General features: G+C 32.6%; 2 protein-coding genes across 4 annotated transcripts; both read left to right on the top strand.

The window, feature by feature from the left end:
- The first annotated feature begins 1026 nt into the window (after positions 1 to 1026).
- LOC126692546 (non-specific lipid-transfer protein 1-like) lies at positions 1027 to 8949 on the top strand. 3 transcript variants are annotated; one of them, XM_050388176.1, is made up of 2 exons: positions 1027 to 1465; positions 8698 to 8949. In XM_050388176.1, exons 1-2 carry the CDS (start codon positions 1122 to 1124, stop codon positions 8705 to 8707), a joined length of 354 nt encoding a protein of 117 aa, XP_050244133.1. In that variant the 5' UTR covers positions 1027 to 1121; the 3' UTR covers positions 8708 to 8949. The 3 variants fall into 3 exon arrangements, with proteins under 3 accessions (XP_050244133.1, XP_050244131.1, XP_050244132.1); XM_050388174.1 differs by lacking the exon at positions 8698 to 8949 and adding an exon at positions 1880 to 2114 and having other exon boundaries at positions 1035 to 1465; XM_050388175.1 differs by lacking the exon at positions 1027 to 1465 and adding an exon at positions 7785 to 8210.
- A 9220-nt stretch (positions 8950 to 18169) lies between these two features.
- LOC126692547 (non-specific lipid-transfer protein 1-like) lies at positions 18170 to 19135 on the top strand. Its single transcript, XM_050388177.1, has 2 exons — positions 18170 to 18611; positions 18953 to 19135. The coding sequence occupies exons 1-2, from the start codon at positions 18265 to 18267 to the stop codon at positions 18960 to 18962; spliced, it is 357 nt and encodes a 118-aa protein (XP_050244134.1). The 5' UTR covers positions 18170 to 18264; the 3' UTR covers positions 18963 to 19135.
- The last annotated feature ends 5933 nt before the right edge of the window (positions 19136 to 25068 follow it).

Consider the following 25068-nt stretch of genomic DNA (forward strand, 5'->3'; position numbering starts at 1 on the left):
AACAATAACATTGAACACACTAGTACTAGTTAATTATGTAATTACTTATTCAACCCCACCCCAAAAATACCAATCTTTGAAGTATGCCTCTAGGGTGAGTATTCAATATTTCAATTATATGGGTGTCGGCATATTTCTTGATAATTGTTTCTTTCATATAAAAATTTGTTATAGAACTTTTTTCCCCTCTTTTTGAAAGTCCAGTTCGTCCCATAAAAAGAGTTATTAGGTTGACCTGATCGACCTCACCCATATAGGGAAATGAGGCCACAAAGCCAAAAAGGCATAAGCCCTTTGGCTAATTTGTTGTAAACTCAAACTAGACTGAAATTTAGGGGCAGCAATAGAGGGGTTGGATTAAGAGTGTCCTGTCCATGCTTTATTCCATCTTAAGTGGGAAAAGCCTAACTATACGGGTCAATTTGGGAGTATGATGAGATCGAAGTATTTTGCCATACTTATTAGGCTTTGATAGTAAATAAAAAAGCAAAGGGAAATGACAACTTCAATTATGAGTACTAAAAAGAGAGGGAAATCAAGTATTTTGAGGTAGTGCTAAAAGAAAACACACCCCAAGGAATCGTATAGGTAGATTCATAAAAGCACTCGATCAAATCTCATTTGAATTTTTTTTTTTTTTTAATAAAAAAAGCACAATCATTTGATTTTTTATTTGATTTTTTTTTAACTAAACAATTGATACTAGTAATATATAAGGATTTGTTATGTAAACTTAGGTTTTTGTTTTGGGAGTGACCTCTAACCGTAATAATGGGTATGGACTTTTTTATTTTCGATTCCAATTTTGAATTGTGGAGGGACCAAGTAGTATAATTTTAAAATAATTTAATTAAAGACTATCTATGAATATTTTAATCCCTGCCGATATGGGTTTGCTTGCTTCTTAAATTCTGCCAAAGTCTAGAACGTAATAGAGCATTGAATTTGGCCCAACCACCAACAAACCTCCCATTCCTTTCCCAACACTCAGTGCATTGTTCACACCACCCACTTCTCTCTATATAAACACGGCACCTGTTAACACCAAAGTCACACCACTCCCAATTCAAGCTCAACTTTCCTATTCCATTGCTGCCAACAAAAAAGCTCTTTTCTCAACAATGGCTAGCCTTAACTTTGCATGTGTGCTTTTTTTGTGCATGATAGCTATTGTACCCATTGCCCAAGCCACCATAACATGCACTCAAGTTTCAAACAATGTTTTGCAATGCGTAACCTACCTTAGGGGTACTGGTGCTTCTCCTCCACCTGCAAACTGTTGCCAAGGGGTTAAAAACCTCAACGGCATGGCCAAGACCACACCTGATCGTCAGTCCGCTTGCAACTGTTTGAAAACCGCAGCTAGTGAAATTTCTGGACTCAACCCTACTTTAGTTGCCAACCTCCCTAAAAATTGTGGAGTTAATATTCCTTACAAAATCAGCACCTCCACCGACTGTTCAAAGTAAGCCTCAATATCCTTTAAATTACTACTAATTAAATACCTAACATAGATGATTTTTCAGCTTTTTAATAGCTTAAATGTAACACTAATCAAATTATTCAATGCATTCCTTGTACTATCATCGTTCTTTTTGTGAATTTGTACGTGAGACTTGCCTTTACGTGAAAGGAAAGTTATATACACTTGATTGCACAAAATGAATTATCATAGCTGCCTAACCATTTTAGTGCAGGGACTTTGATAGACTTTCTTTATCAGTAAGGCATTATTAATGATAGGAAAAAATTTTTGTTAATGATGGACTTTATAATTTTATAGTTGTGAAAAATCTTGTATATGTAAATATTATTTGTCTAGATAGTACTATTTAATTACTTTTTTTCCTCATTAGAAGCTTTTTTGGTTTTGTTGCAGAGTGAAGTGAGGATGATAGAGCAGCAATTTGCGGCCGCAGGGATACAAGTAGCGTTAAGAATAAAGACATTACGTCGGGTCTAGATGGAACTCCACTTTAGCGAGTCTCTTCTCTTTCATTGTAATGGTCTAGTCCTTTGATCATTATACCTTTTATGTTATCACTATGAGCCCTCTCGGTCATTCTATGAAATGACTATCTTTATAAAATATGTGTCACTTATTATTATGATAATCTTTCTCATTCTCTATGTGCAAAAACCTTTACATTTACCCTCGATCCCCCCCCCCCCCCCCCCTTTTTCTCTTTCTTCTTTTACTTCCATAGAAAAGAGTTCCCACAAAGAAAAAGAAAAGAAAATGTGACAAGTAACAACTAGAAATTATGTAGGGAGTAAATTTGAAGATTCGTTTTTTAACTAAATCCAAAGTTGGGTTGGGTGGGCAAGTTGTTCTTAAATATTTTCCTTGAAAAAATATGACTTTCATCAACTACTTAAGCACTTCTTTCTTTTTAAATAGATTATTACAATTCATATAACTATAAGCACATGGATCGTATTGGGTTTGGTGGATGTATTGCGCTTAAACTTTTATGCTCGGTAAATCATCAGGTTTCACCAACTACAACATTTCTTTTTCAATCAATTATGATAATTGACGCAATATGCCTAAATTATATTTCAAATTTTCATATTTATCAAAATACCAAAATAAATTAAAATAAAAAATTAAAATAAAATTAATAAAATACTTGTATATATCTTAGGTTATGTTGGGTTGGATAGATTGAAAAAACTATAAACTTGAACTCGATCATAACCGAGACTCAAATAAAATTTTAACCCAATTAACCCACCAACTCACGAAAAACCAAACATAAGGCATTAGTTTGGATTAAGGAGTTAGTTTCATTGGATTGGTAGATTGGATACACACCTTTATCTTCAAGTGGTATATTTAAATAGATAGGACCTAGAGACTTTAGATGAACATTGATTTAAGTACTCAATAGTATTTGAAAGATTGAAAAATGAAGTACACATTTTTTTTTTTTTGGTAGTAAAAATGAAGTATACATCAAAGCTTAGTACAATTTCTTATGTACATGTGTCTACCCATTGGCGGAGGGAAGGGGGCAAGCAATGCCATAGTACGCCCAGGTTTAAAAAAAAAAAAAAAAAAAAAAAAACCCTCCTCCCTCTTCCAATTTGAAATATATATAAAAACTTTACTAATTGCTCCCTAGGGGAAAAAAATATAGAGCTTCACCACTCTATTAACCATGGCTGAAATTATTTATAAAAGAAAAAAATTATTTTTTTCTAATGCTCTGTTTTGTTGAGAGGATGGAAACATAGGTGGATATATAGAAATGTATCTTCAGCTTGGGTTTTTGGCTAAGTTTGAAATGTATTTTAAGCTTTTCTTTAATTTGCAATGGATCTTTTTACCATGTTTAATTCAGTTATATTTTATATAAAATTTATATGGTTTTTAATCAAATTCAATTGTATTTTATATATAATTAATATGGTTGAATTTAATTTTTTTTTGTGAAAAATAACACTATTTACACCACATTAATCAATACAACCATGTGATTGAAATTGATGAAAAAAAAAAAAAGCAAAATATTACAACTAAAAAAGAAAATGAAAGAAATACTATGAAAAATTATCAGGGAAAATATGATAAGCGCGCGAAATATGGCTCGAAGTCTGATGACATTAGATGGAAAGCACAGTACACATTGGGCTAAACACCCCCCCCCCCCCCCCCCCCCCCCACACAAAAAAAAAAATGTTAGACAACACTATACAAAATCCAAGATTTTTGTGGCACGTTATTGGGCTCTTCTAGCCTGGCAAGTTAGTCGAGACTATCTCTCTATAATCTATCTATCTATAATATAATATAAAAATTAAATCACTCAAATGGGTGGATGCACACAATGACGACACATGTTTCATTCATAATGCAAAAAATAGTGACATATCTCAAATGTCACGTGTTAGTCAACTATTGGTACATGTCACTTATCAAACGCCACGGGACAGACAACTATTGGTATGTTTCAATCTTTTTTGCTATGTATCACCAATAAATAAAGAAACTTAAATCTCCATTATCAATTCCACTTATTGGGTTAAGATAGCTTAACTCCGGTTAATTAATTCAATTACCCAAGTTAATTAATTAGGTTCAACCGGATGTAAAATGTGGAGGCACTAACAAATCACCAAAAATACTAAGTGCAACGGAAAATAAATTGAACACAGTGATTTGTTGACAAATGGGGAAAACCTTGCAATGCAAAAACCCTCCCGGATAATTTTAAGATCACCACTCCTAAGAATTTACTAATCAACAATCAAGCGGTTACAAGTATAAGGAATCTTACCAATTACCCTAGCTTATCCTGAAATACTAACCTATGGTTGAACTTTTGCTCCAATACCTAATTGGATTTTATCTTGTAGTAGTCTTCTTTCCTTTGATGCACAAACCTCCAATTTGTGACTAACCCTTTGCACGAATCCTAGTATGTGACTAACTTCAGCAACTTGAACAGATGTTGTTGGCTGCAAAGTTCTTCACTTCATCAACAATGAAGATCAGGAAGCACTTGGTTACAAAACCCTATAGGTACAAACGCAGTAATTTCACACAAAGAGAATAAGTATTTTGGTCTTTGTATCCATGTGCTACAGCTCTTAAAAATAAGCCTTATATATGTCTAGGGTTGTGAGAAAAGAAACTCCAAACAAATACACAAGACTAGGCCGAATTTTAGATCTGAAAATTCTAAAATCGTAATTTTCGATAGATCGAGTTTCTGTCGAGCTATCTATCAAGCTTCACATTAAGTCTTGATAGCAAGCATCTGTCGAGCTATCTGTCAAAACTTAATGAACAAATTTTTTTCACTTATTTCTTAGACCAATCTTCATGTCTTTAATACTTGACTTGAACAACATGTTTTTTAAAGTACTAAACCCATCTTCGATCTACCCAATTAGAAATAAAGTGCATTTTGTCAAAGGATTAGCCAATTACAATAAAATATGATCCTAACACCACCATTTAAATAAATACCCACTATAAACTCTTTAAATTGCTCCATAAATTTTTACATTCTTACTCCACAAGAAAAGTTTCCCTTAGTTACCTAAAAGCCATCATTTGCAAAAAGTAATATTAAAACTATATTTAATTTGCTGTGTATTGTCCTTGAATTCAAATCTTCTGTTTCACTTTTCATGTTTCACTTTATGTTTCACCAATAAAAATGTGCCCAGTGTCCAGTTATTTAAGTAAACCCTAATTTTATGCATTTTACTCATTTTGGTTATCTAAATAAAATAAATAAATAAAACAAAAAGAAACCCAACACATTCCCATCACCACCAGTCCACCACCACAACTTTTTCCGGTGCCATTGCAAGAGATCGTCGGCAACATCAACACCACCAGTCACGGCTATCCACCTACGTCGGGTCCACACCACCCTCCTTGTTTTCAAATCCATGAATTAATGAGTATTATTATTTGTGATTCATGGAATCGCCTGCCAAAATTCCATAAAAAATCACCATGGCTTATACCCATTGTCCATAAATTGTTCACATGGGATAGTGGACGTTCCACTTGTAGACAACGAAAGGTGAACTTGGAACAAAATTCTTAGGCCATTGTTTTGTTTGTTTGAGACCAGATTGACGAGAAAGAAAGCAACGTGAGAGAAAGTGTCTTTTCTAGATTGCTTAGATTTCTTAGGGTAACATATTTGGATTTGAAAAATAAGGAGTTGGTGTGGACCCAGTAGAGGTGGATGGCCATGACCGGTGGGGTTGATGTTGCCGGCAATTCTCTAAAGCTTTTGATCTCTTGCTACTGTCTAGCAAGGTAGTGATGGAGGTTGGTCAGTGATGACGATGTTGGCGATCTGTTGCTCCTACTACCGGTGAAGGTGGTGGTGGAGGACCGGTTGTGGGGATTTCTTGGCGTTGGTGGTTTGTTTATTTTAATTTATTTACTGTTATTTATGTTAGATAACAAATAATAAAGGCATAAAATTATAATTTAATTATTTAGGAGGGACATGTGGCAAACTTTTATTGGTGGAATTTAAAGTAGAGCAGACAAAATGGAATAAAAGATTTGGACTCACTGTACTTTGGTATTACGCTTCAGTTTTTTTTTTTTTTTTTTTTTTTTTGGAGAAAAATTACACTTCAGTTTGTGGGGGAAAACTAAAAAGATTTAAGTGTTACAACATATGAGAGGAGCATAAAATGACGCTACAATTACAATGCTAAAAATTCAAAAAATTTGACAGCAATAAATCAATTGTCAATGAATATAGCAATAATACAATTCAAGTGAACAATGAAAATGCAATTAATACAACTTAAATGGAAAGACGCTGCAATAACAATGCTCAAAATTGGAAAAAATTGACAGGAATATATATGAGTTGTCCGTGACCATGAGTATAACAGTTATACAATTCAAGTGAAAAAAAATAAATAAATAAATACAACTTAAATGAATTCGATTAGCCCACCTTTGATTTCGTTTATTTTGCTTCTTTTTTTTTTTCATCTACATTTTTTTTGTTCAATCTACATATTTAGTTATTGCACTCATATGATTAATTAGCCGTTACATTTCCTTCAACTCCCAAAATGTTCATACCTTCTCTTCTTCCCATATCACTATGAAAACTGAAAACAGTATAAACATCTAATTTCCATTCTGGCATATATCCAACGTTTCTCTCATCAACAACACCATAGAGAGCCATGGAAAATGGAGCTTGGAAATAAGATCTATGGCTTTATATGGCTTGGGAGATGCGAATAGTAGTAGAGGATATCTAGAAGCTCTTGGCAGATATGTAGAGAATATATGGATGTGGTGTTTAATTGAGTAAATAAGAGTATCAATAACAGGTAGATAGCTTTTAGCCAATAATTTGAATTTTTCATTTTTCCCCTATTAACTTTATTGGGGAAGTCACTCAAGCCCTGTGGTATGATGAATGTGAATATTTTATTTTGTTATATTTTGTTCATGTTGTTTTACAGTAGTTCCATTCAGTGAAAGGTAAAAAAAAAATGGTTTTATAGAATTCATCATTTAGTTTGGTGTGCTAAGCTTTTATTTATGGATTTAAAACGTTACACGATCCATAATCCATGAACATTTCAAAAGGCACTTATAGTTAGGTACTGATTCAACCCACTTGAGAAATGCTCAAGAAAGTGAAGAACCATGATTAATTGATTATAAAGTAACTTGTAGAAGAACTTGGTGAATGGCCTTTTGAGGTTAAACTAACGAGTTTCAGAAGGTTGTTGCAGTGACCATTTAATATGCATATGCGTTGTATGGGTTAACAATTAATTTATAAATAAAAACCCAAGCGAAGTACAGGTTAATAACTAGTGTAAGCAATTATTGAATCAAAAATTTCAACAGAAACCTCTTTTCAACAATAATAATAGCATCATGTATACACTTTTACATCATACTTTGCCACAAATTTCAAACGTGACAAACTGTAAGTAATAGAAAATAAATAATGCATACGTACTTCGCCACAAATGTCCTACATAACAAACAGTAAGTGATAGAAAACAAATGGTAGACTTATGTGATAGAGCTAAATAATCAGTAATTTAATTAAAGACTTAGGGTTCAGACTATGAATAGTTTAGTACTCCCTGCCGATGTGCGTTTGCATGTTTCTTAAATTCTGACAAAGTCTAGAATGTATAATAGAGCATTGAATTTGGCCCAACCACCAACAAACCCACCACCCCATTCCTTTCCCAACACTTCGTGCATTGTTCACAGAACTTCACACCACCCACTTCTCTCTATATAAACACTGCACATATTAACAACAAAGTTACACCAGTCCCAATTAATCAAGCTCAACTTTCCTATTCCTCCCTACAAAAGTTCTTTTCTCAACAATGGCTAGCCTTAACTTTTCATGTGTGCTTTTCTTGTGCATGATAGCTATTGTACCCATTGCCCAAGCCACCATAACATGCACTCAAATTTCAAACAATGTAATGCCATGCGTAACCTACCTTATGAGCAATGGTGCGTCGCCTCCACCTGAAAACTGTTGCCAAGGGGTTAGAAACCTCAACGGCATGGTCAAGACCACACCTGATCGCCAAGCCGTTTGCAACTGTTTTAAAGCCGGAGCTGGTGGAATTTCTGGACTCAACCCTACTTTAGTTGCTAACCTCCCAAAAAATTGTGGAGTCAATAGTCCTTACAAGATCAGCCCCTCCACCGACTGTTCAAAGTAAGCCCTCAATATCCTTTAAATTACTGCATATTAATTTTCTAACATAAACATTTTTTTTCAACTTTTTTAATAGCTTAAATGTAACTCAAATGATCAAATTATTCAGTGCATTCATTGTATCTGTTATCTTTATTTCACATAAAGGTGAATTTTTTTTGTGAATTTTTACGTGAGATTTGTCTTTATGTCAAAGGAGAGTGACATACACCTAATGGTACAAAATAAATTATCAAAGCACACCCTATTCATGGAATAATTTCACGTAGCACGCCCTAGCTGCCATACCATTTTAGTATAGGGATTTTGTTAGACCTTCTTTATTGTAAGTCATTATTAAAGATAGGCAAAATAGATGGTATTAATGATAGAATTCATAACTTTATAGTTGTGAAAAATCTTGTATATGTAAGATTATTTGTCAAGACAGTACTATTTCATTACCTTTTTTTCCCCACTCACTGAAAGCTTTTTGGTTTTGTTGCAGAGTGCAGTGAGGATGATAGAGAAGCAATTTGCAGTCGCAACAATATAAGTAGCATTAAGAATAAAGACATTACGTCAAGTCCAGATGGAGCTCCAATTTGGCGAGTCTCTTCTCTTTATTGTTATGGTCTAGTCTTGTGATCATCATATCTTGTATGTCATCACTATGAGTCCTCTCGGTTGTTCTATGAAATGACTGTCTCTATAAAATATATGTCACTTATTATTATGATAATCTTTCTTTTTTTCTCCATGTGCAACAAAATTTATATTTACCCTCCATTTTCTTCCCCCCCCCCCCCCCCCCCCTTCTTCTTTTACTTCTGTAGAAAAGAGTTCCCACAAAGAAAAGAAAATGTGACAAGTAACAACTAAAAATTATAACTAAATCTGAATTTGGGTTGGGTCTTTAAGTTGTTCTTAAATGTTTTCCTTGAAAAAATTGGGCTTTCATTAGATTGGGTTGGATTGATGGGTTGTGCTTAAATTATATTTCAAATTTTTTGATTTACCAAAATACCTAAATAGATCAAACTAAAAATTTAAAATAAAGTTAATAAAATACTTGTATATATCTTACACTAGGTTGGGTTGAATAGATTGAAAAAACTATCAACTTGAGTTCGATCCTAACCAAGACTCAAATAAAATTTCAACTCAATTTAACCCACCAACTCACGAAAAACCAACCTATATAAGGCATTAGGTTGAATTAAGGAGTTAGTTTCACTGGGTTTGTTGGTTAGATATACACCCTTACCTTCAAGTGGCACATTTAAACAAATAGGACCTAGAGACTTTAGATGAACATCGATTTAAGCACTCAATAGTATTTGAAAGATTGAAAAATGAAAGTATACATTTTTTTTTTTTTGGGTAGTAAAAATGAAGTATACATCAAAGCTTAGTACAATTTCCTCCTAGGTTTTTAAAAAAAATCCCCTCCTCCCTCTTTCAATTTGTATAGAAAATATATATATATATATATATATATAATTTTACTTATTGGCTTCCTAGGGAAAAAAAATTCTAGCTTTGCCACTCTATTTACCCTAGATTTCTTTTATCAATTTCAATCACATGGTTGTATTAATTAATGATGTGTAAATAGTGTTATTTTTCACAAAAAAACAATTAAATTCAACAATATTAATTATTAGCCAATATAAAATACAATTGAATTTGATTAGAAAACCTAAGTACAATACTGAATTAAACATGGTAAAAAGACCCATTGCAAATTAAAGACAAGTTTGAAATACATTTCAAACTCAGCCAAAAACCCAAGCTGAGGACACATTTCTATCCACCAATGTTTCCATCCTCCCAACAAAACAGAACATTAGAATTTTTTATATATATAAATATTTTCAGCCAAAAGAAAGAGCAAAATATTACCACTCAAAAAGAAAGTGAAAGAAATTAGTACTACCAAAAATTATCTGGGAAGCGCGTAAAATGGGCTTCGAAGCCTGATGGCATTCAATGGAAAGCACAGTACACATTGGGCTAAGAACCCAATAAAAATGGCAGACTACACTCCACAAAATCCATGATTTTTATGGCACGTTTTGGGCTTTTCTAGCCCGGCAAACTAACAAGTTTAGTCAAGGCCATGTAAACAATCATTGACTCAAAAATTTCGACAGAAGCCTCTTTTCAACTAGAGAAATGACATGTTTATAATATTTTTTATAATATTTTTACAACAAATTATAAGTGGTAGGTTGTTATTGGTTGTTATTGTTAAGGCAAAAAAGTAATCTTAGTGTTAGATTCAAATTTGAACCAATAACAACTAACCACCTATGATTTGTTGTAAAAATATTGTAAAAATGTTGTGGACGTAGCACCTCTCTTTCAACAATAATGATATTTGCTACAAATGTCCTATGTGGCAGACTATAAGTGATAGAAAAAAAGAAAAAAATAGACTGATGTGATAGGGACAAATATTCAATTACGAGGTCATATATGTTATTTATGTTACATGTATCCTTCCTCTCACATGAGGTGGACTCCACAAGTGTGAGATCCACCCCCATGTGAGGGGGAGGTTACATACAACAGAAACAACATGTATTTTCTGCTATACAGGACAGTTGTAACAAAGTATGTAAGAAAGTTCAACAAACTCATCTTTGGCCCACCTAACTTTTGAAAATCCCTTAAGTTTTTGTTTTTGTTTTTGGTTTTTTGTAATAAAAGTCTGCCCAAGTATTGTAGCTCAAGTCTTTTGGTGACGATGCGAGAAGTGTTCAAGAGAAATTTCCAAAAAAATTGGCAATTTCTCTAAAGAGCTTCAAAATGATCCTTCGATATGGAAACATAAAAGATAAAATGAAGGGTAAGGATTTGTTGCAAACTAAGTTGCAGTAACTCCTATAAAAATGCACATGTGTCAACGCCTTAAATAAATACATATCTAAACTTATATTTAAATGAAAATTTCCTTGTCAAGATTAATTTTTTTACCAAATGACTACTTAACATGTGTATTTTGCCAGAGTTACTGCAATTTAAGGAAAAGAAATCTACAATTTACTTTTCATGCTTAATGCTTTATTAATCTAAAAAAAATTTACTTTTTAGTTTTAATTGTAATTTTCCAAACGGTCATAACATTAAATGTGTTTCCATTAAAAGCTCTGTTTCACAAAGCTCTATGGTTAAAAGTCTGGGACAGACGGGACAGTAGACTTTAAGTACAACCTCACATAACTTCTAGTAGCTTTTAGGTGGTGGGTGTCATAAATCAATAAATACCATGCACCAAGATTTTTTTTTTTTTTTGAGGAGATGCACCATGAATTTAAACTTAGAACATTGCTCCAATCAAACTAATATAATGGAAAAAGTTAACGAATATTTTGATTTAAAAAATATTTTAAAAAACTTTTTTACAAAGAAAAAAAAAGGAAAATATTTTTTTATAAAAGTGATATCAAAATTTTTCTAAAATTGTCAAAATAAGAGTAAAAATTTTTTCTATATATTTAAAAAATATTTTTAAAACTTTTTTACAAAGAAAAGAAAAGGAAAATATTTTTTTATAAAAGTGATATCAAAATTTTTCTAAAATTATCAAAATAAAAGTAAAACTTTTTTCTATATAAAAAAAAAAAATGTCATTCTCTCTAATAAACTCTCTTTTTTTCTTTTTTTTTTGGGAGCAAATCTCTCTAGCAAACCTTTGGCCTTATACATGGGGCACCCCTTTGAGGTTTCTCGCTAAGTAGTTTGGCTAATTGACCCTATACTAATCACTTGAACATTTTAGGAGCCAATATATTGACTTTTGGGAAATTTATCTTTCTCTTAATGATATCTTGCGTGATCGTTGCATATAATTTGTAAGAGGAAAGTTACTCTAACAAGCAGTGGCGGAGCCAAGATTTCAGTCTAGGGGGGCAAGATTAAAAGACAGTATTAAAAGAAAAATAATTTAGATATATTAATCCATAACAGTAACAAAATAAATTGTAAATAAACAATTGTAATTACAAGTATATGTTTCATATTGTTAAAAGAAAGAAACAAAAATAACCAATTCATAGTTACTAATAGTTAAAAAAAGAGATTAATGTAAATCTATAAAGTTTTTTATTTTTATTTTAGAAGAATAAATACATAAAGTTTAGACATCTAATTTGATTCCTTAAAAGAAAAAAAAATCATCTATAAGTTTTTTATTTTATTTTATGAAATCTAAAAATATTAAAAATATAGCAAGTACTTTTAAAGTTGTATATATGTTTTACTGTCTGATTGCTTATTAAAATATGTTAAATTCAACATTTATTTTTCTATCCATCTAAGTATTTAAAATTTAAGTTTATAACAAAAATTCAAATTTTGAAATTGTAAAAAAGTTAAGAAATAATGGCATTTCATCATTCATTTATGGGATAAGTTATTTATGAGATATGCAAGAAAGGAATTGTTGTGAATAGTGAAATTGGTAAAAAATAAACTTGTAAAAAACATGATACAGTATAAAAACAAAGAAAAGAATAATATAAGGTTAGGACTTAGGCATGTCAGGGGAGCTCTAACCCTTATTTTTGGTACGTTTCTTTAAGGTGAGAGTGGGCCTGCCTTTTTTTTTAATCAAAGGGGTCAAAGTGTCAAACTCTCTAAGAACGTATCACCAATATAAGGCATTTTAACAGAGTCAGGGGGGGCAAGATCATTGATGTTTTCTATTATTAGTAGATTATAATTTTTGGTTATGTAGACATTAAAGAATTGATGGGTAACTAGTAACTGTCCCAATAAATAAAAGTAGCTAACATCTAAACAAAGAATTAAATTTAAGGGCATGAGGGTTGGCAAAATTCGACACGATCCGTAAACTTGACATGACCCAACACGAACTTAGTAGGCTATGAGTTAAGGCCTAATGAATTCGTGTCATATTCAAGTTGACACGACTGACCTGTTTAATAAACGAGTTGGGTTAGTATTCATCACATGAAATCTGTTTGACCCATTTAATTAAATGATATTTTACCAATATACCCTTCAAATCCTAGATATATAAACTTATTAGTTGTTGTAGTTTATTTTCTTTCACATATTATGATTGATTATTTGTAATATTGAGATATACTTTAGTTTTGAATGATTATTTGTGATTTGCTAGGGTCCTCTTCTCCTATTGGTTGCTAGTCCCGGGCTTCTAGGACAAAGTGTAAAGAAAAGAGTTATAGTTCTTCTGATTAAGTATAGAAAGAGGAGTTTCAGTTACTCGTCAGTTCTGAATTTTATATTAAAAATATTTGTTTGTTTGGTTTTTCATAATTCATATCAATTTGGTTAATACTAAAATTAGTTTTTTTTTTTTTTTTTTTTTCATTTTGATAAAATCTGATAAACAAGTCAATACGATTAACCTGTTTAATAATGAGTTATGTAAAGATTGAGGAATTCTTACCCGTTTAATAAACATGTCAGGTTAGAGTTGACCTATAGTTGAATACTCATGAGTTGACACAATACAAACCCGACAAGCGAACACGAATAGCTATCCCTATGCATGAGTACAGAAAGTTAAGGAAATTAACTTTTTTTTTTTTTTTTTTGAGAAACAAACATACATACAATCAAGAGAAAAATTGGTTAATTTTGATATTTTAATTAATGCTTTGTTTTTTTATGGGTTTAGAAATCATTTTCATTTGCAGTTTTACGTCCTAGTTTCCTCGTAAGTCAATAATGGAATTAATTCATCAAGCTAGAAGTCCTTCCGCCACTGCCAACCCCACTTAAAGAAGAGGCAGCTTTACTGTTCTAAGATGAGTCTGTATCCACTCATTGCTTACCCAAAAATCTGGACCGTGTAAATTGTCTGAATAATACATGGCGTGCCACACTACCACTACCACCAGTCATTGTAAAGCAACCATTTTCAATCATTTATTAAAGGGACCCAAACCCAAATTTTGGCAGAGACACCTACTACCGACATTTCTCTGAATAAGACATATACACAACTTCAGCAAAACTCCGGTTTTCTGGTTGCAGCTGTTTAAGGTGCAGGTTAATTCTCTGTATTAGCTTTAATAGAAATGTTTGTACAATGCGTCTATATAAATATGAAATGCTATTTCCATATTACTTTTACAACAAATATGGGTTGTTATTAATGGGAAAACAAATAATTTTAGTGATAGATTTAAATTAGAACTAAAAGTAATTAACCACTTATGATTTATTGTGATAATATTATGAACGTAACACTTATTATATAAATAAGAGAAATGTGATATCCACAATATTTTCACAATTAGAACATCCAAATCAGTGGATGCAAAGTCTTAAAAAATGCAAAAAACCCTTCATTTTACACATTTTAAACAAAAAATGCTCACATCAGTGAGTGAAAAATTGTGCATAAATGCACAAGTGCTATAGTAATCATGCATATATATGCACGGTTACTGTAGCACTTGCATTTAATATTTTAGTAATTATTTCTCTCTCGTTATCTTTGGTTGCTCTCACTCTCCCTTTTTCTCATTTGATCAAACCATCAAACCACTACTGCCGATCAAATCATCACCTAATCAAATCATCTCTTGCCACCGCTGTTGATCAAATCATCTCTTGCCACCGCTGTTGATCAAATCATCTCTTGCCACCGTCGCCAATCACCACCACCCTGATCTCTCATCGATCGCTTGATCAAATCATCACCATTAAACCTTCACTGATCTCTCACTGCGCCTAATCTCTCACTGCGCCTGATCTCTCGTCACAGCTCACATCGATCACTGCTGCCTCGCCAATCGCTGATCGCCATTGATTAGTGGATTTTGATGGTTTTGATTAGTGGGTTTAATGATTTTGATTAGTGGGTTTTGATGATTTTTGATCAATGGGTTTTGATTAGTGGACTTTGATGATTTTGATTAGTGGTTTTGGGATTTTGATGGGTGGGTTGATGATGGAGGCTGGATTGATGATGGTGGTTGTGTGGGTTGATGATCATCGCTGCTCTGATCGTTGATGGTGGCTGGGTATTGAGTCAAGAATGAATATTTTATTGTATAAATGTATAAAATAAACAAATTGATGTGGGTGTTTTATAAAAATGGGTGTGTAAAATAGAAAAAGCATGTTTTTTCTTGCAAAATGGACAAAAATTATGCATTTACTGATGCGAATTCTCTTATAAGTGGTAGGTTGTTATTAATTGTTACTAAATGGACAAAGAAAGCAATTTTAGTAGTAGATTTAAATTAGAACCAATAACAACTTATCACCTATGATTTAACGTAAAAATGTTATAAAAATGTTGTAGACGTAGCACTTCTCTATAAATATACTTACAGTTGCCCAATAGAGCACTTGATTAAACGTTTTTTTTTTTTTTTTTTTTGGCTTAAAGCACTTGATTACCCATTGTGTGACAGGTGGTGTGTACAAGATTTCTTTTTTTTTTTTTTTTTAAATGCTTTAGCCTTTTATTGTAAGAATATATAAGAGAAAAAGAAGAGGAAAATCTAAATTCAAAAAAGGAATAGGGGTAATAAATATTTTTCACAATGTGAATTCTTTCATTGGTGTGTATGGGACTAGAGATTAAACACCCGAGGTAGCAATTTAGTTCTTGCAGAGCTTTGAACATTGAAAAATAAAAAGAAACATTTGTACATTATTATTTATGATGTATCTACTAGATTTAACTTTTGCTCATCGAATTTTCTCATCATTTTTTTAAAAAATTATTGTGGGGATAAAAAACGCTAAGAAGAAAAGATAATCTCAATGTAATTAATTGATACAACTAATTTATCAAGAACAAGAAGGTAACCCGCAATGAGAAAACTGAATAGAAGTAGTTAGGAATCAAGACGAATTATCTAGTTTTATTTTACTTAAATTGGCTTTTGTTGAGATATACAATGGTCTATGCAGTATTACAATGCTCTCTTTCGCTCTCTCTCTTTTATGCTCCCCAAAACCGAGATCCCTCTCCCTCATGGGAAGGTCCCTTTTATATTCCCAACTCCTCCCTTTTTAGCTATGTATTATCTTGCTGAATGTCAAAGGATACTTGTCACATAAGCCACCTAATTCCTCTTTCCATTTTATCATGAAATGATGCTTTTGAGGAGTCTTCACTATTCAGGCTAGTCATTCATCAATTAATGCAGCTGATATTAGGTTGAAACATCTAATTAATGCGCAATTCACTATTGCTTTGGGCTCTATGTTGTCTCTTCGGGATCTTTGGCGAATATTTTGGGAAACATCTTCCTTATTGGTTATATTGTTGACTCTATCCTTGACAACAGGGTTCTCAGCATATCTCGACAAGAAGACGTGAGTTAGTACCCATTTGTTTCGGCTTTTAGAAGCCAAAACGCACTTTTTAAGAACAAAAATGAAAGTCAAACATTTGGTAATGTTTCAAAATGTGCTTTCTCAAAAAAATTGTGTTTGAAATGCAAAGAATTGAGCCAAAACATGTCAACGGGTTTGAGGAGCTTTTGATCAATACTACTGTTGGAAATGCAAGAAATAACCTAAATTACTCTCATCTCACTAACCACAAAATACACTGAAAACCGAAAAGACAAACACAGAAAATAATAACTATAATATGCCAAAACCTCTACTACCAATCTCACTCTCAACAACCCAATCTGAATCTTCCGACATGGCTGAGGTTGAGTAATGAGGAGGAGCTCTGATGCATCAATTTGACTTCAATTCCCATTTGGTTTTAGGGTTACAAAGAGAGAGAGGTATTGAAGATTTTTGGTGAAATTAAGAGAAATTACCTGTGAAGATCAAGGTGAAGAAGTGTGTAGGTGTGAGCTATGTGGGGTTGAATTTAGAGAAAAAGAAAAGAATAAAGAAGATTAAGGTGAAGAAGTGCATGGGGGTGGAGGAAAGTAGAGAAAGAAAAAAAGAAAGAAGACAAAAGCTAGGTGAAGGGTTGGCTCTTGTGGCTGGGGAAAAAAAAAAAAAAAAGAAAAAAAAAAAGAGAGGGATGTGGGTTGGGTTGGATGTGGGAGCAAGCCAATAAATATATTAAAAGAATAGAATATATTCGAGTAACTGTAGTTCATAATATTGTGAAAATTTATCATAAAAATGTCGTGAACATAACACTTTTTGAAAAAAGAAATGTTAAAATCAAATACTTTTTTACAAAATCTTTTATTAAGAGAGTAATTTATTATTAACATGAAGTAATTATTATTATTATTATTATTATTAAGAAGAAATTGATACTAAGTATGAAATAAACTCCTTTATATATATATATATATATACATATTTTGTCATTTTTGGTAATTTACCAATAAAATCATCACTTTTATAAATGCTAGCTAAATATTCAGTTAAAAAAAAAAAAAAAAAACACTTTTTAACTGTTTTTACTAAATACTCAACTTTTTCAAAAAGTCCAGTTTCATACCACACTTTTTGAAAACTCTACTTTTTCAAAAAGCTTAATTTCAAAGAATTAAACCAAACTCGCCCTTGCTTGTAACTCCCTTTGGTCCTCTGGTCTTTAACAGTAGGATTTGAGATGGACCTAGATCTTTTTAATTTTTGTTCTAACGGGCCTTCTTCAACCCAGGTTTCATTTGATGGAGACATCCCTACAATTTTTTATTTTTATTTTTATTTTTTTATGAACCTACATTTATAAATTGATAGTTGGGAAGTAAGATTTAAATCATAAACATCTTTATTTAAAATACGAAGAGGTGTGAGTTAAGCCGTAAACATCGTCATTGAATTTTCTTACTTAACGTTACTTATGGCTTGATTGGTTGCATTTAAGATGCTCTAAGCCTCTAACTGCCGTGTCCATGAAAAAGGCGTGGGAAAACAAGAGAAATCAAAATTAAGCATTGAATGCTGCCATCTACCAACCAATTACTCCCCTCCCAAAAAACCACAGCTGGCTTACATTCATACGTCCAATTTTTCTATATAAAGCACCCGAGCTCAGTAGCCAAAGTAAGTCACTCAAGCAATCAAATCAAATAGCCAACTCCTTATCTCAACTCTCCAAACACTACTCCCTCTCCTTAACTCAGTAATGGCTAACTCCTTGGTCCTTAAGCTCACTTGCTTGGCACTCATGTGCTTGGTGATTGGTGCACCAGTTGCCCAAGCCGCAATATCATGTGGCCAAGTCCAAAGCAGCCTCGTTGCTTGCATTCCCTACCTGAGGAGTGGAGGGTCTCCCACACAGGCTTGCTGCAATGGGGTTAAGTCCCTTAACAATGCTGCTAAGACCACAGCTGACCGCCAGGCCGCTTGTGAGTGTTTGAAAACAGCTGCCGGTAGCATCTCTGGACTTAGTCCTGCTAATGCTGCTTCTCTCCCTGGCAAGTGTGGAGTCAATGTTCCTTACAAGATCAGCACCTCCACCAACTGCAAAAAGTAACTATGTCTCTATGCTTGCATATTTACACAACTTTAATCGTTGGGTTTTAACATTTTTTTTTTATTTGGTTACAAGATCAGCACCAATTTTTTTTACTACTATTAATAATATGGCCTGTTATGATTAGGGCATTATAAAAATAGAGGTAATGATGAATCCAAATCAAAGTAAAGTTAATCTAATTATAACAAATCATGACAGCAATTATGAAAAATGTCGTATTCTTAGCATTATTGTATAGAAATTGAAAGACTAAGTAAACGAAAGCTGGTCTAGCATTGAAAAGTTTTGTGTAATGTAGTACTGACTTTAATTTGTTTGTTTTTTTGTGTTACAGCGTGAAGTGAGAGGTCGATGTTGGAGTAGCAGTTTTCAGCCGCAGAATGTAATAAACTAGCATGAGAAATAAAATGGGGTTAGGCCCATATATTGGGCTCCTCTTGTAAGGAGTCTTCTTGTTGTAGTTGTATTTCCTCATGTACTCAGCTATATCCTATGATAAGTATGCGTTTGCGAAGCTGATTTTCTGTGTACGTTTGCGTTTGCATTTTACTTGGCTGGTCCTATAGCACTGTTTTTTTTTTTTTTGGTAGAATGGAATTTTTATTAAGAACCAAAACTAACGGGCCAGCAACAGGTCTGGACAGAGTCTGTTGAAATACAACCCCTGGCAATCAGCCATAACAAGAGGGACTAAGTCCACAGGAGGACAAAAAAAGAAGCTAAAATCTAAAAAGATTGATCACTACCTACGTTAGCTAAATGGTCAGCACACCTGTTAGCTTCACGATAGATATGTTTGATGCTTACTTGGGGAATCTGAGCAGCTAGGCGTTTACAGTCATCGAAGAGAGGAGAGACTATAGTTTTGTTTATAGACCTGTCAAGCGATGAAAAACGTGTGGCACTTTTCCATGGGTTATAAAAAAATATTTACGGTATCCAACACATCTAAATATATCTAAAAATTTACGGTTTACCCATATATCTCTCTCTCAAAATGACAATCCCTTGTTCCAAATTTTATTTTTTCTTCATCATCTCCTTTTTTAGAGCAACAAGCAAACTAAAATTTGTTTTCCTTTCTAAAGGGATTATTTCGACTAAGTGATATGGTAATTAATCATGGAGTTAATTAAAACTATAGTAGTACTCTGATTTTTATCATCAAGAACCACTGCATACACATGTGGTTGTGATTGATGTGTTGGTACTATTTTGTCGGACTTATATTTCTCTACATTTTTTTCCCCTCTGTGTAAGTTAAAGACTTAAAGTTACAGCAAGTCAAGGTGGGTGGGTGGGATAATTCAAATCGAGTTGCCCCAATCAGGAGAAATGAGCAAAATCCTGAGTTCTTGATATCTTTCGTTTCAAACAGTTGAATGCATGTGATGGATGAAAATCAATTATGGGTACTACTTGTTGAGGAAGATAATAAACAACTATAGTAAAACATACAATTAATCACTAATTTACTCAAAACTTAACCTAACCTATGACTTTTGAACCCAATTAGGTATCTTAATTTCATAAGTATATAAAACCTATGCGAAGTAATCAAGTGAATTCAGTTAATGATTCCTAAATCAAAACTTTCGTTAACTTTTCCAATATTCTATTACCATTCAACAAACAATATATTTGGATTCAAAGTTTTGAATTTAGAGCAATAGAAACAATTTTTCCCTTTATGACAAAATGGTTCCCAAGATTGGAAAATTGCCATAGAGTCAAATCTAGAATCTTGTGCTGCACTCCCAACTTGTTGTGTAAGGTGGAAATTAAAAACTAAAAAGAAGTCTGATTGGTAATTGGTAGGCCGATCTTCAAAGTCATCATGTGGGCACTGGCAGTGCGGGAGCATGTCACTGGCAATTTTTTGGTATCCATTGCATCCATCTCTATTTCTCTCACATGTTCATTTGGCATATATGAGACACACAGTATCCCTTTTTTGACTAGCTGGGTCTATGTGATTCATTTACACTTACGGACAGTACTTAAATATTTCTGTACCCTTTTAGGTGCAACGACTCCAGTACCACCATCTATTTATTTTTCTGCAATGCACGAAATTGCAAATTAAATTCACCACTTAATAATTAGGTGAAATTACAATCAATAGTACTCACAGTCTGTACAACATCTTTTCCTAAATTCATGACTACTTTATATTGAGTTGAGCAAGTGGTCTCCATCGCTTTAGTTTTTGGGGAAAAGTGTCCTTTACGGCTTTACCCTTAAATTTTAGGTTACAATATTGGTTTTTCCTTTGTTTTTTTATTCAATCAATAAACCATTATCATGAGAGTTCAGCCAGCTAAATTAAAAATAGGAATTTGAAACTTTTGGTTTACATTTACTTTATTGTGGAATTTTGGAGCTAGGTCCACATGTATCAATCGTACCTTAAATTCCAGGTTCAAACACTATTGGTTTTTTCTTTTTTCTTCCACTAATAAACCATCATTATGAAAGTAAAGCCAGAAAAGTTAGAAATAGGAATTTAAAACTTTGATTCACATTAACTTTATTGTGGAATTTCGGAGCTAGGTCCACATCTATCAAATCACACTTTAAATGTAATGAATGATTAAAGAAGAAGAAGAGGAAGAAGAAGAAGTGCTTTGATATGATTTCTTATGATTTATTTTGACAAAAAGAAGAAAAAGAAGTAGTGCTTTTGTCTGATTTTCGTTTATAGTGCTCGTTTGGATAGCACTTAATTTTGTTGCGTTTGAGTTTTCACACTTTTTTTTTTTTTTTTTTTTTTTTTTTTACATTTCATGCGTTTTGCAGAAAAGGGAGACAAACAACACTGTAGCGGTACTGTAGCAATATTGTTTATGGGACCCACAGTCATTTTATTCATTAAATGGCTCCCACGGTACTATTTACACATTTAAAAATTATTTTGCTACAGTGTTTTCAGTTTTCAGTTTTCAGTTTCAACAACAATAAATTCAATCCAAACACACCCATAGTGTTATCTAGACCGACAGGGCAATTGCGCAAAGAATAATCACCACAATTGTTTTTCCTATTGGTTCCATTTCCAAATTTGAAAAACCAAAGAAATTTGTATACCTCAAGTTGGCATTTTTTAGTATTTTCGACAAGGGTATTTGGTATTTAGTGTTTAAATTTTTCCTCTCCTCCAACTGTGAAATTGTCAAAAAAAAAAAAAAAAAAAAAATCCAAATTTGAAATTTGAAATAACATTTGCAAATGGTTTGGAGGGGGAACTGTCTACTAATGGCCCACTTTCTGTTTATGTTTTCTCCTCTACATTAAGAACTGTCTACTAAATTACTAATGGTCTTATAATTAATTTAGTAATTTTTTTTGTGTATGTGCAAATATAGTAATGCTTTTCTTTCTTTTTCAAGAGCTAGCTTAATTTTAAGCGTATAAGTTGCAACTTGCAAGGATATAACATAATAGTTAGATGAAACAAGAGTTTTTTTTTTTTGATAAAAAAAATTAGAATAGAATAGAAGAGTTTTATGATAATTGCTCTTAATTATCAATTTAAGACACCAATTAATTGATTTTTGAAATTGACAGGATTTGAACCTTAAATATTTTATTCAATAATAAGAAATTTTATCAATTAAAATAAGTAAAACTCGTGATAAAACAAGAGTTTTTTTTTATAGTTTATGCAAAGTTAGAACTTAGAAGAGTGTGAGAGTCACTCTACAAATATAAATGTTTGTAAGGTGTGGGGGGTAAGAGTTAGGGTTCAAGTCTCTAGAAAGAAGTTTCACACACATATACACTTAGATTATGTTAAAGTAGAAATTCTATCTTATATCCAAAAAAAGAACTTAGAAGAGTTTCATTATCAAATAAAGCATTGAATTAAGCCCAATGATCACCCAATGCCAACCTTCAGTTACCCCATTTATTGCACTTGAGATTTCTTTTCACACGACCAAATATATTCTTCTATACCTAAAACCCGTGATAAAACAAGAGTTTTTTTTTTTTTTTTTTTTTTTTTTTTTTTTTTTTTTTTTTTTTTTTAAAGTTTATGCACAGTTAGAACTTAGAAGAGTATGAAGGTCACTCTACAAGTATAAATGCTTATAGGGTGTGGGGGGTAAGAGTTAGGGTTCAAGTTTCCAGAAAAAAGTTTCACACACATATACACTTAGATTAGATTAGAGTAGAAATTCTATCTTATATCCAAAAAAAAAGAACTTAGAAGAGTTTCATTATCAAATAAAGCATTGAATTAAGCCCAACGATCACCCAATACCAACCTTCAGTTACCCCATTTATTGCACTTGAGATTTCTTTTCACACGACCAAATATATTCTTCTATACCTATCACTAGTAAACCCCACAAGCTTTCAAAGTAAATTACACAGGCTAATAAGTACTTTCAACAGTGCTGAAAATGAATAAATAGTTCATTTTCAAATTTAACAATGTGGCTATAGTTCCTTCGACCTCAAGGCATTGCATGACACAAATGTACGTACAAGGTGGTGGGTGCACTCCTTGCCTAAGCCCTAACATGTGGCCGAGTGTTAAGGATCGTGGAAATTTGCGTACGATATCATATGTGAGAGACAGTGGGGTTGCCCTTACAGCTTGTTGCAATGGTTAGAGCTTCAAAGGTCCCTCAAAAATGGGGCCAAGACCAAATTAAGCTGAAAGCTTTTGTTGCTTCCAAATGCTTGAAATAAATTGCTACCAGTACCACAGGCATAAACTTCACTCAAATTTTGAGTGTGTGTGTGGTGATCGATACTAAGTTGCCGACTTGGTCCATTTTTGATATCTCTATTCTAAATATGTCGACTCCTTCTGTGAGATGACATGCATTAGGGCACCATGAGTGTTATGTGGAAATTTCAAATTAATATATTGTCAAGATGTAAGCAATAAAGCTAGGGGAGAAAATGGCATTAAATACTTCAATAAATTAGATGGAAAAAGAGAGAATAAAGAGTCCATCAATCAATCTTATCAAAATTTTGGGAAATATCTATTAACTATATAAAAAGCAACTATGTCGTTACAGTGTTTTGATACTGCTCAAACCACTTATTTCATTGTTCATCTACAGTGAATTTTGGTGAGGACTTTTTTTTAAGTTTCAAATAGTAGCTACAGTACCAGGAGGCATTGGAGGCACTGTAGCTACAGTAATTACAGTTTTTTTGGTCTTCCGTTTGTATTTTTTTTTTTTTATATATATATTGTTATATTGACACAACAAATTTCACAATATTTTCACAATTATTGATATATAAATTCCTTATAAGTCAAAATAAAATAATAAAATATGAAACTGTGATCAACCATAACTAAAAATAAATATTTTGTGAAAATATTGTAACACTTGTTAAGTGAATGTATAAAAGCTACAATACTTTTGATTTGTTCAATATGTACTTAAAATTAATGTCTCTTTTGATTAATGTAAATCTCTATATATTTTAAAAATTAAATGATTCATATCTTTATTTTGTAATACAAACAAAATCTAGAATTGACCTTAATTACAACAGTACTTTTTTTCCATGACAAACACGTGCCTTACATGTGCTGCCCTAACTAGTATAAAGAAAAAGTATGAAGACCTAACATATTGAATCATGAAAATTTGAGAAGTTTTTATTTATTTATTTATTTTTAACCCTCACTATGTAGACTAAGCAAACTGTTTGATGGCACGAAATGGAGGAGCAGAGTGCAAAACATTTAAAACAATTCAGGAACATGCTCTCTTTTTGTTAGAACCTTATTTAGAACTTTTTTTCCGGTGGAAAGTTGTGATTAGAGTCGCATAAAATTTTCATAGGGGCACTCCTCGCTAGAGAATGTTGGATTAAGTCATATCTACTATGACCGGGGGTGACCACTGACTTCACCCCTACCCCCACAAGAGAGCTAGTAAATCAGGGGTTATCTACAAGAGGCAACCCCACTCCATACTAAGGTGTGAACGTGGGACTTCAAGACAACGATCACGCACCTTGATCACTTGACTACCCCTCTCAGTGGTGCCACACTGCACAAATTTTATTATGAATCATTATTGACACCATTTTTATTATTGTAAAATTCTTTGCAATTAAAGACCTAGAATTTTCGATACATTATTGCCACTTAATAGTCTAGTTATCAATCCCATCAATCTGTGTCTTTGTTGCTGAATAATCAATCTCTTTGTCATGAATTACTACCTGTCCATGCATATATGTCACTCTGGATACTTCATACTTGTACATCGAACAATATATTGGCAGGTGACTAGTAGCGGTCTGCCAGATAATACAGGACCCATCGTTGTAGTTCTTCTGAAAAAAATACCTTCAAGCCTGGCTAAGCATAACTTGGCCTTGCATGGGACTATGCCCCATCTTCCAATCTACGAAACATAGCATCCGCAATCTTTATTCTCAGCAAATATTTGTTGTCAATTAATTTCT

This window comes from Quercus robur, chromosome 7 (genome assembly GCF_932294415.1).
Source record: "Quercus robur chromosome 7, dhQueRobu3.1, whole genome shotgun sequence".
In the NCBI taxonomy this organism is placed as follows: Eukaryota; Viridiplantae; Streptophyta; class Magnoliopsida; order Fagales; family Fagaceae; genus Quercus; species Quercus robur.